Source organism: Neomonachus schauinslandi, chromosome 3 (genome assembly GCF_002201575.2).
Source record: "Neomonachus schauinslandi chromosome 3, ASM220157v2, whole genome shotgun sequence".
In the NCBI taxonomy this organism is placed as follows: Eukaryota; Metazoa; Chordata; class Mammalia; order Carnivora; family Phocidae; genus Neomonachus; species Neomonachus schauinslandi.
The window spans coordinates 83,980,636-83,993,223 of record NC_058405.1 but is presented as its reverse complement, the minus strand read 5'-3'; the positions used below and the strand labels follow the sequence as shown (position 1 = coordinate 83,993,223).

The 12,588-nt window shown below is 38.4% G+C and overlaps 1 protein-coding gene across 2 annotated transcripts in view; it reads right to left on the bottom strand.

Annotated features, from left to right (window-relative positions):
- SAP130 (Sin3A associated protein 130) overlaps positions 1 to 12,588 on the bottom strand; it is an 81,542-nt gene that overhangs the window by 68,323 nt on the left and 631 nt on the right. For both annotated transcript variants that reach the window (XM_044913241.1, XM_044913242.1), the window contains exons 2-6: positions 12,228 to 12,345; positions 3,443 to 3,678; positions 2,568 to 2,726; positions 1,278 to 1,389; positions 79 to 203 (exon numbers count right to left, since the gene is read on the bottom strand). In XM_044913241.1, the coding sequence (XP_044769176.1) occupies positions 79 to 203; positions 1,278 to 1,389; positions 2,568 to 2,726; positions 3,443 to 3,678; positions 12,228 to 12,345 (750 nt within the window). The remainder of the gene's footprint in view (positions 1 to 78; positions 204 to 1,277; positions 1,390 to 2,567; positions 2,727 to 3,442; positions 3,679 to 12,227; positions 12,346 to 12,588) is intronic.

Sequence of the window (12,588 nt, the reverse complement as noted above, 5' to 3'; positions counted from 1 at the left end):
CTCTCCCAGGCTCTAGCAGAGTCAAGAACTGAGTAGGCACCTAGTACTTGTGAGCTGACTACCCACAACCTGACGTGCCTGGATTGGTTGGTGAATGATGTGCTGTACTGCTGGCTGAGCTGTAGCAGCGTTTGGCAACTGGGAAGTCGGCCTCAGGACTGTGGTTACTTTAGAACTGGACATCACAGCAGCAGCAGCTGCTCCTGGAAAAAAATTGTTTGCATTAGTATGGCGTAGGGGCTCACAGTTTACACGGTTCCAATTATATGCCCTAGGAAAATAGTGTGAATCGTTTCTAAACCTCGGTAAGTCAGTAATTTAGCAGAGATGCTGTATGTGTATTTCCCTTCCCTCACGCAGAAAATTAGAAAAATGTGCACTCAGTTGTGATTTGATAAGATTAATAACCGGTCTTGCTTTTTCAAGGACGTTCTTAAATGAAACCGGCTGTTGTTTTTTTTCACTACAAGTATGTAGAAGAGAAGCACACACTGAATAGCAGAGCGTGGTGCCACCACCTTCATTTGGGCCAAGGCTCCAGCAGCGTAACCACCAGGGAGGGTTCATTTGAACCACCACTGCCTTTGTATTATCAGCGCGAACATCAACACGGTACGACAGGCAAATGAAATCTTAGTATTTTCATGAAAGTAGTTTTGACCTAACACAGACCCCCTTGCAGTCTATGAACTTCACTCTGAGAACGACTGAATTATGTTACGACCAAGTAAACCTGGTTTTGTACTTGTGAGCCTGATTTTGCCAACAATGATTTAACACTCGCCAATAGAAGGCTACAATTTCTGATCAAGTAGTTGAGAAAACTCATTAAATTTAATACGTGACAACCTATTAGAACTTAATTGTAAGAATAAATTCATCTTATGGCTATGTTACTCGAGTAACCATCATCACTAAACTTTAAGAATAGTCAGTATTTGTATTTCTGACTTTCTTATTAACAACAAAGACCATTATGGACTATCACAGCTTTGAGGAGTTCCTCATTACAAAGGACAATCTTTAGACCGTACTAAAAATTTGAATTGCTTTAAGTTTACACACACAAGCATACACACGCTTGTTGAAATGCAACTATAATTCGCATATACTAGATCACACTTAAAATGTGTATTGTTCTAAGTTTATTTCTGTTGTCCTGTAACTTTAATAAGATGATTCCAGATACATTTTTTGTTAACGGTAACAGAAATCTCTTACCAAATACGTATCTGCCACAGCACTTTGAGAATTTGAACAGAATGTGCAATTTTTACCTCGAGGTAAATGAGAAGCTCCGATGTGAAGAGGGGGCCCAGGAGCGTTGCTGCGGATAATAGACATCTGTACATTTGTGGTCATGATGTGATGTAGGTTACTGGGATGTCCCTGCAAGAAACAGGATGTAATATTATTTTCATGTGCTTGGTTTTAGCCACTGATGCTTAGCCACTGCTTCTAGGAGGTCAGTTGCCTCCAAATGTGGGTCAGGGTATTCCTTTTAGACAGTGAGTATCCCCAGGGAAAGGACATTTCGCTTTTTTTTTACACAACATACTGCATGATGACCTGTGCCAGCAGGCATGTGGTGACTGTGAGGACCCTTCAATGCCTCAAGCCTAGCTAGGTGCTAGATCTCTAATAGATGGACACATTTGACTGTCCACTTTGGGACACTCTCATCTTCAGTATTAGTTTTTCCACACTTGTTTTCTCTGCCTTGGCCAAAAGCTTATTTTTTCCTATCCTATTTTCTTTACATGCCACTGCATTCCTTTATGCTATGCAGGACTTCTAAGTAAATGTCAATTAGTACCCAGCAGGTACTCCCCTACGAGTTCTTCAGCTCCCCGCTTAGCTGTCCCTTCCTCACATGCTCCCAGCCCTGACGCCAGTGTTTCCCAGGTGGGGGTTCCAGTACTGCTGGGAGTACTCAGCAGTACGATAGAAGAAAGAAAACATAGTGTGTCTTCTTGGAATACCAATTTTTTCTTGAAAACTTGAAGGGAAAGGTTTTAGATTCAGGTTTTTTCACTCTCAGTAATTCAAAATATTTAAGTAAATCACATACACGTTATGGAGTAGGAGTAGAATTTCAGGAAAAAAATTTAAGTTAAAACATGAGACTATGAATAAGTGTTCACGACTGGTGAGCTGCTTGAGGGAACCTCCTAGGCGCCCAAGAGATACACATTCATTCTCCTCAGAGAAAATCCTAGAAATGCACTACTGTCATGAGGCTATTCTCAATCCCACACAACTGGACTCTGAGCACCTCAAGGATACAGAATGTCTTATCTAGATTTGTATCTCACACTGAGGGTGGTGCCTCACACACAGCAGATGCTCGATACATACTGGCCAAATGACAAACACCACTGTGCATGTTGGTTTTACTTCCTGCAGATATCCTTCTCTCTCAAACCTACTATCTTCCCCTTCCAGATATCAGTGACCATTTAACTTTTTATTTAGTACAGTGCCTAATGTACTGCTGGCATTCAATAAATAATGATCAACAGTTTGGCATCTCAGTTTGAAAATCAGCAAATTAAGAGGAAAAAAACCTGTTGTCCACTGATTGTTGCCACAGGAATGGCTGAAGCTTGAGGGATGCTACTCTCCATGGTAACGGTAACCTGCCCTGGAACCTTGGGGGGAAGTGACAAGGTAGAAGGTGGAGCAGGAGCAATGGGACGGCTAGGCATGGTGGGCTTCGGGGGCGGCTGCAAACAGAAAACCACACGAAACATATCAATAGCTTTTTACGAGTGATGCATTTCATTCTATAGTTAAGAGTACACAAATCAAACCTGGAAAGTGCCAGGAAAGATCCAGAAGACTTATATATTTTATCTCTTAGCATCACAGCTTTTCCACTGAAGTACCAGCATTTCCATTTTACAGATGAGGAAACATACAAAGCAAGGCTATGTCACCTGCTCAAAGCCATGCAGACAGTAAAAACTGGAACTGGGACAGAGGCCGAGATCTGCATGGCTCACAGCCCACATTCTTTCTTCTATACAATGCTGCATCCCACATTTGGGCGGAAGTAAACAAAACTCCCAGTAACTGAACCATAGTCATGAGGTAATATACAAGGCGATATTCTCAGATATCCCCGAATTAGCAAGCTTTAAAACAAAACCTTGGAGAAGAGTGCCACTCCAAGATAAAACTGAGTTAGCATGCCCATAACTTGAATAAAATCAACGTCAAAACGGATACTAGAAAAGATCCTGTGATGCCAACTGCCCAGCGGCACAAGACTAGGCACTGCAGAACAGCAGAGCTCTAAGTGACAGAGAAGAGCTGAACTGATGGGTCAAAAAGAAAACACTAAGATCCTGGATACAGCCTAAGACTTTGTGAAAATTGTCAGGAAGATTAGCCTGTCTTTAGCTGTGGTTTAATGTGAAATTTTAAACCTCTCCATTACCTTCATAAGTCCCTCGGAAAAGGAGAGTGGCACTGCTGGCGTCAGATGTGCTGGTGGGGCTGTCACTGTGACGGGTGTGCCCGATGCAACAGCATGGTGTGTAGACAACATCTGCACCTGTGGATAGGGCCTTACCACAACAGGCTCTTGCTTCTCTTCGCGGGACTGTAGGGAGCTGCTGGAACCCATGTGCTCCCTGGCAGTGACTTCAGCCTCTCGACTAGATTCATCGTTGACTAGTAAGGATATTAAGGGAGAAACAGCATGTCACACGCTTCCAATATTAATATTAATGAAAGGCACAGCACACACAAGAGTGGCACTTGCAACTAAGTTTCAGGTTTGATAAAGTGACCCCTTCCTTGTGAGATTTTCTTCAGGAGAATCTGGGCATGAGGTTCCCCTAACAGATATCAAACCCAAGAGCCACACCTATGGAACACAGGACTGACTTTGGCTATTGCGACTTTTCCACTCCTATGAACAAAGGGCCTGATAACTACCTAAAATGAACTCAAGGGGCGCGTGGATGGCTCAGTTGGTTAAGGGTCTGCCTTCGGCTCAGGTCACGATCTTGGGGTCCCAGGATCAAGCCCCACGTTGTGGTCCCTGCTCAGTGGGGAGCCTGCTTCTCTCTCCTCCTCTGCTCTTCCCCTTGCTTGTGCTCTCTCTCAAATAAATCAATAATCTTAAAAAAAAAAATGAATTCAGAAGAGCAAAACTAGATATGATACTTTCATTTAAGGTATTTATTTAAAAAGTTATAAAAACCTAACATTAAAACAATAATTTAAATACAATTCTTTTTTTTTTAAATTTTACTTATTTACTTGAGAGAGAGAGAAAGAGCGCACGCATGTGCACGACTGGGGTAGGGGCATAGGGAGAGGGAGAAGCAGATTCCCCACTGAGTGTGGAGACTGATGTGGGGGGCTTGACCCAAGGACCCCAAGCCAGAGTCAGACAGTTAACCAGCCTAGTCACCTAGATGCGCCTAAATACAATTCTTAAGTCTAAGAATTACCCATTTTACTGTTAATAGGTTTTCAAAACAAATTTCCTACAAAGCAAACATGGAAATCTCCATCATTATTACAATGCACACAGCCTTTGAAACTCAACAATTCCACTTATAGGTATGTATCCTATAGATATATGGCGTATGTATAAAATGACTTGTGTACAAGATTGTTTCCCCATTTTTATTCCAGTAAAGGAAGTTTTAAAACTTACATGTCTATCAACAGGGGACTCACTATATAAATTATGGTATACTCCCACAAGAGACTACCATGCAACTATAAGAATAAAACAAGGAAGCTTTTTAGGTACTCTAATGAAAAAACTGATAGTGAGCATTATGCAAAAATACCTAAGAATATATAGATGAAAAAAGCAAGGTAAAGAACAGTGAAAAAGTAATGAAATATACACAAACATATATGTGTTTATTTTCCTATGTAGAAACATAACTCCCAAAGCATCTTGATTTCTTGACAGGAAATAAAGTGGATTCTGGGATAACAGGGATAAGAGAAATACTTTTCACTGTATACTCTGGGAATTCTGAACCATGAAAACATGTAACCTATTTAAAAACTAACTTAAAAAATCAAGGACCTAATCTAGTAAAAGAGAGTTTGTGAAAATATCTCATACGTGTCTATCATTTCCCCAAAATAATATTAGAAAACAGAGATTACACTTATGTAAAAAATTTTAAGTATCTGTAAAACTACGAAGAAAATAAAGATGCTCCCAAAGTCTAACCAAGAGTTAATACGTTGGTAAAACCTTGAGACATTTCTTACCTCTTTAATTTTGGGTGGGTTTTTATTTATGCAACTTTTCAGTGAACTATAACCTTCATGAAGTGCACAAATGTTAATTGTATAGCTCAACGAACTTACACAAACTGAATACACCTGAGTAGCCAGCACCCAGCTCAAGATGCAAAACATTCCCCAGAAGCCCTCTGTTCAGCTGGATTCCTCAATATCCCTTCTAAGGATACTCACTATCCTAACCCCTAGCACCACAGATTACTGTTATCTATTTTTGAACTTTATATAAATAGACTCATTGCAAATGTACCCTGTTGTATCTTGCTTCTTTCACTTACAAGTATGAGATCCATGAATGTCATTGCATGTAGCTGCACATCTTTCATTGTCAGTATAGTAGGTCATTGTGGGAATCAACTACAAATTACCCATTTTACTGTTAATAGGCATTTAGATAGTTCAGCTTTTTGCTATTTTGAGTAGTAGTGCTAGTAATACTCCCACATATCTTTTGGTGAACTATTTACCATTTCTCTTGGATATATACCCAGAAGTGAAATTGCTGAGTATTACTGAATACATACTACCTCATTAAAAAAATGCTAAATGAAATTCCATTGCATAGATATACTATAGCTTTTTGTTTTTTTTTTTTAAGTAGGTCCCACGCCCAGCATTGAGGCCAGCGTGGGGCTTGAACTCACGACCCAGAGATTAAGACCTGAGCTGAGATCAAGAGACGGACGCTTAACCAACTAAGCCACCTAGGCACCCCAGCTATAGCTTTTTTTAACCATTATATCACCAGTGGGCTTTTAGGTTATTTCTAAATTTTTTGCTATTATCAACAACTCAGATAAAAACCTGTACATACTTTGAGTCCTTGTTCAATGATTTCCTCAGGAAAAAAAATTTTTGAAAATACATGTGCTGGGTGAAAAGACTGATCTATATTTTACATTTTGTTATATATTGATTATTCTCCCTGATCATTCAGATTTTTTTTAAATTTTTATTTTTAAAACCACTTTATGGGTGATGGGTATTAAGGAGGGCAGTTGTGATGAGCACTAGCTGTTACATTTAAGTGATGAATCCCTAAAATGTACACCTGAAACGAACATTACCCGATATATTAACTAGAATTTTTTTTAAAACTTGAAATCAAAACAAATAAAACCACTTTATTGATGTACAATTTACATACAATAAAATGGCTATTCTAAGAGTGGAGAGTTCAACAAGAGTTTTTTTACATTCTTACCAACAACTTAGGAGCAGGATGGCTGGGTCAAATGATAAGTAAATATTTAACTTTATGAGACGGCTGGAATACCTTCCAAAATGGTTGTACCCATGTTATGTTCCTGTCAGCCAGTGTATTAGAGTTCTGGCAGCTCCTCATCCTCCAATTCTTGATACACAGATATTCTAGTGGGTGTACAGTGGGTCTCTCATTGTGGTTTTAATTAGAATTTCCATGACTAGTGATGTTGGAAATCTTTTATGTGACCACAGGCCATTCATATATATCTTCCTTTGTAAAGTGTATGTGTCTATCTTTTGTCCGTTTTTTAGTCAATCAGCTTTACTGAGATACAATAAAAAACCCACTAATTCTTTATATAAAATTAGATAAAAGTTTACAAAAGTAGACAGTACTACAGGGCTCCTGTGTGGCTCAGTTAAGCATCTGACTCTTGATTTCAGCTCAGGTCATGATCTAAGGGTTGTGAGATCGAGCCCTGCATTGACATTATCTCCCTCTGCCCCATCCTCTAAAAAAAAAAAAAAGTATACAGTACTGTAACTACAATAAAATCACGATACAAAACATTTTCCACTATTCTCACTGGTTCATACATGCCCCTTGGCAGGCAATTCCCTCCCTCCCACCCTCCTATCCCTCAGAAACCACTAATCTGCTTTCTAACACTACAGCTTTGTGTTTTCTGGAATTTCATGCAAACAATCATACGATATGTGGTTCTTTCTTTTTTTAACGATTTTTTTATTTGAGAGAGAGAGCATGTGTGTCAGTGCGTGGGGGTGGGGAGAGAGAGAAGGCAGAGGGAGAGAATCCCAAGCAGACTCCCCACTGAGCCCAAGGCAGGGCTTAATCCCAAGACCCTGAGACCACGACCTAAGCCGAAACCAACAGTTGGGACGCTCAACCAACTGAGCCACCCAGGCGCCCCAGTATAATATGTGGTCCTTTGTGTCAGTCTGCTTCCCTCTCTTAGTACAGTTGACCCTTGAGCAACATGGGTTTGAATTGCATGGCTTCACTTATATATGGATTTTTTTTTTTTTTAAGATTTTATTTATTTGGGGGGGAAAGAGAGAGTATAAGCGGGGTCAAGGGACAGAGGGACAGAAGAAGCAGACTCCCTGCTAAACAGGGAGCCTGATGGGGGGGGCTCAATCCCAGGACCCTGGGTTCATGACCTGAGCCGAAGGCAGATGCTTAACCAATTGAGCCACCCAGGTGCCCCTATGTTGATTTTGTTTTTTTTTGGATAAATACAGTACAATGCTATAAATGATTTTCTCTTTCTTATGCTTTTCTTAATACATTTTCTTTTCTCTAACTTACTTTATTATAAATGTACAGTATATAATATATATAAAATATAAGTATTTATTGATTGTTTATATTATCAGTAAGGCTTCAACAGTAGGCTATAAGTAGTTAAGTTTTTGCAGAGTCGAAGTTACACTCAAATTCCTGACTGCACAGAGGGTCAGTGACCCTAACCCCCAGGTTGTTCAAGGGTTAAGTGTATATGTTTTTGAGGTTCTTCTATGTTGTTCCATATACCAGCTGTTCGTTCCTTTTTAATGTTGAGTAGTATTCCATTGTACATATAAGCCAAACTTTATCTAGTCACCAGCTAATAAATTCTGGATTGTTTCCAGTTTTTGGCTATTATGAATACTGCTTCTATAAACACTGAAGTATTGGTCTTTCGACATACATTTTCATTTATCTGGGTAAATACCTAGGAATGGGACTGCTAGGTTGTATGGTAAGTTTATATTTAACTTTATAAGATACTGCCAAACCGTTTTCCAAAGTGGTTAGATTATTTTGCATTCCCACAAATAATGTATGACTTCTACTTGTTCCACAAACACATCAAACTTCGTATTTTTAGTCATTCTAGTGGATGCCTACTATTTTCTGTGGTTTTAATTTGCATTGCCCTGAGGATTAATACTATTGAGTATCTTTTATGTGCTTATTGGACATTCAGATAGCATCTTTGGTGATGTGTCTATTCAAATATTTTGCCCATTTTAAAAAAATCAGGCTGTCTCATATAGCAAAAGCTACTGAGTTACAAGGGTTCTTTGTATATTCAGGATATAAGCCCTTTGCAGATATATTTATTGCAACCATCTTCTCAATTTGTGGCTTGCCTTTTTATTTTGTTAACAGTGTCTCTTGAAGAGTAGACATTTTTAATTTTAATAAAGTATAATATGCCAGTTGCTGTTGTAATTAGTGTTTTTTGCAACCTAAACAATTTTTGCTCACCCCAGGGTCATAAGCAGTTCCCATGTTTTCTTTTAGAAATTTTAAGTTTTACATTTAGATCCACGATACATGTGAGTTAATTTTTGTGTATGGCGAAAGTAAAGGTCAAGGTTCATTTTTTCCATATGGATATTCTGGTGTTCAAGCACTATTTTGTTTAAAAGACTATCATTTCCCTATTGAATTATCTATGTACATTTGTCAAAAATCAATTGACCATTATGTGTGGGTCTATTTCTGGATCCTCCACTTTCAGTGATCTATTTCTATCTTTATGCCAATATCACACTGTCTTGATTAGTGTAGCTTTACAGCAAGTCTTGAAGTAAGGTAGTAGAGTCCGCCAACTTTCATTTTTTTTTTTTTTTAGGGGTCAAAATTGCTTCAGCTATTGTAGGTCCTTTGGCTTCAATATAAATACAGATTCAGCGTGACAATTTTTACAAAAGGACATAATAGAATTTGGTTAGAATTTTTTTTTTTTAAATTTACAGATCCCTTTGAGTAGAATTATTATCTTAAAAATCTGAGTGTTTCAATAGATGAGCATGATTGATCATTTCATTTATCTAGGTTTTTAATTGTTCTCAGTCACGTTTTTCATAGTTTTCTAACCCCAAGTCTTACATACATTTTGTTAATTTACCCTTAAGTGCTTTGTGGGGTTTTTTTTGATGCTATTGTACATGACATTTAAAAAATTTCATTGTTCATTGCTAGTACTAAAAATAACTGGTTTTTATACACTGAACTTTTATCCTGCAACCTTTACTAATTTCACTTATTAGCTCTAATGGCTTTTTCAATATATGATCTTTATAGATGATCATGTCGTGAACCTTCCCTATTGTCCAAACAGATTTTTCCCGATTAAATTTTTAAGGGAAATGGACAATTTTGTAACTTTCCCTCAAACCTATTTGTTCAGGAACATTTTGATTTTTGACAATTTCATTATAATATAATGTACTGACTATTCCCTGTTAAGCTCTTTTTAGAATCATTTAGAAGCAAAAGGATCTTGAAAGAATAGTTAAGAAAACTTGTTGTAATCCATACTTCTGACCTTTGAACATGTATTTGAAATTCTGATATGCTTAGGATCCCGAATTAGTTCTTCTAATAAAAGCAATTGGAAATATAGAGTAATATTTAACTCCTTACGGAAAAACTTTTATTTTCTTTCTCAGAGTCACTGAAGGAAAAAACATACACACTATTCAGAAGTAAAATTACAAACAATTTTGGTCTAAGTCAATGATTTCCTTCTCAACAAAATCTGAGGGCAATTATTGCTAATTGACACCCTTTTTTGTTTTGTTTTTAAAGATTTTATTTATTTATTTGACCGGCGGGACGGGAAGCAAGCACAAGCAGGGGGAGCAGCAGGCAGAGAAGAGGGAGAAGCAGGCTCGCCATGGAGCAGGGAGCCTAACTCAGGGCTCGATCCCAGGACTCTGGGATCATGACCTGAGCCAAAGGCAGATGGTTAACCGACTTAGCTACCCAGGCACCCCTGACACCGTTTTTAATAAGCAATATAATTCTTTGTAAATAGACGTTCAAGAATATTCTCTTTAAGCTATACTTCTTTATTCTATGAATTTATATCAAAGACAATTTGTCAAAAATATCTGTTTAGTAGCAAAGAACTTTAAGTAGCTCTATAAGGACTTGTTGGCCACTATTTTTGTGCCCTACAATGTAGCAAGTATAGCACATACAAAGGTACACAAGGTTCCAGGTTCCAGAACATGATTCCAGCCTTCAGGTCCTACCCCTGACTCCTGTGGTCTAGTCACAAAGACCTCCTAGAGAAAGTGACATCTGAGATGAAACTCAAGGAAGGACAGGAATTAACCAGATAAGTGAGTGTGTAAAGGAAGAAGGAAGATTGTGTATAAAGACTCAAGGTCAAGAATATTGGGAACTTTTTGTCATTCGTTTAGAAAACAAGTAGTTACTATTAAGCAGGAGACAAGAAGTAGCTTAAAATTACTTCAAGTCTAAAGAGAACTCAGATAAATTTGTAATAAAAAGTAAGTTGGCTGGAAGGAAGCAAAGGGACAATGAGGCTGAAACATCAGACAAAGGTCCACAGCTCACATATAAGAGCCAGAGACAGAGCAGTTAAAGATGATGCCCGTGTTCCTGGTTTGAGCAATGAGCAGACAGTGATACCATTTACCATGATAAGGAACTTAGGAAGCAGACGGTGAAGAAAAAGGAACAGAAAAAGGAATACTTTACTTTGCAATGTCATCTTTTTACTTGATATATATATATAGAGAGAGAGAGAGAGAAAGACTACTTGAAGGAGTACCTCAAATTTAGCACTGTTGACTGGACCAGATACTTTGTTGTGGAGGGCTGTCCTACCCATTTCGGATGTTTAGCAGCATCCCTGGCCTTTAAATATCAGATGCCAACAGCACCCCCTACTTGTGACAACCAAAAATGTATCCAGACAATGCCAAATATTCCCTGGACTGCAAAATCATCCCTGCTGAAGACCACTGATCTACAGCACTCAAAGGGCATACCACTAAAAACTAAGTGCATATATGTGTATATATTCAGTTGACCCTTGAACAATGCAGGGGTTAGGGGTGATGACCACACCTGCAGTTGAAAATCTGCATAAAACTTTTGACTCCCCAAAAGCTTAACTACTAATAACCTACTGTTGACTGGAAACGTTGCCTGTAACAGTCAATTAACATGTATTTTGTATGTTACATATATTATATATTCTTACAATAAAGCTACAGAGAAAATGTTATTAAGAAAATCATAAGGAAGACAAAATACATTTACAGTACTGTACTATGTTTATCAGAAAAAACTCACATGTAATGGACTTGTACAGTTCAAACCTGTGTTTTACAAGGGTTGACTGTACTTTTTCTTTTAAACCTTCTTTCCTAGCTCACAGGCTCCTAAAAGCAAGAACTATGCCTTAAACACCTTTGGACTCCCCCATGGCACTATTATACCTCTGGGCCTTAAAGGAGAACACATTAATGTATTTAAAATATAGTTCTCATAGGCATGCTTCGCTGTAAGTTTCACGTATACTCTAGTATACGTGAAAGGATTAAAAAAGGAATTAAAAAAAAAAACCTTGTTTATTTATAAAGGGAGGAGGGGCAGAAGGAGAGGGAGAGAGACACTCTTAAGCAGGCTCCATGCCCTGCGCAGAGCCTGACGTGGGGCTCAATCTCACAACCCTGAGATCATGACTTGAGCTGAAATCAAGAGTCAGATGCTTAACCAACTGAGCCACCCAGGCACCCTCAACAAACCTTGTTTAAATTAGAACTGTAATATATCCTTTCTCCAAATTCAATAACCTAGTACTTACTAAAATCCCACAAGGAATTTGCTAATTTTTAAACGAAAAAAAACTGGCAATATTCTTAAAGCAAGAAGCGATAGAGAAGACTGTCACACATCTCACCTGCGGCAGCTGGGTTTATCAATCCTGCAGAACCACTGTTTGCAATCTGTGAAGGAGCTTGGCTTAGCCCAGTGGAAGGGGTTCCTAACCGAGGAAACTGCTGAGAACTCATTTCCACCTGCAGTGCATACAGTCACATGGTTATTACTAAATTCTCACATTAGAATCAATAATGAGAAATTAAAGCATCTCCAGTACCTATACTTTCCCTTAGAAAAGCAAATGCAGCTTCATGCACCTAAAACGATTACTTGTGATCAACATACGGTGCAGAAATGGTCTAAATTCTCTAAGTTTTTAAGGGACATGGATTCAAGTAATAGTAAAATCGTTTGCGTGGTGTTGGGGTATACTATCACAC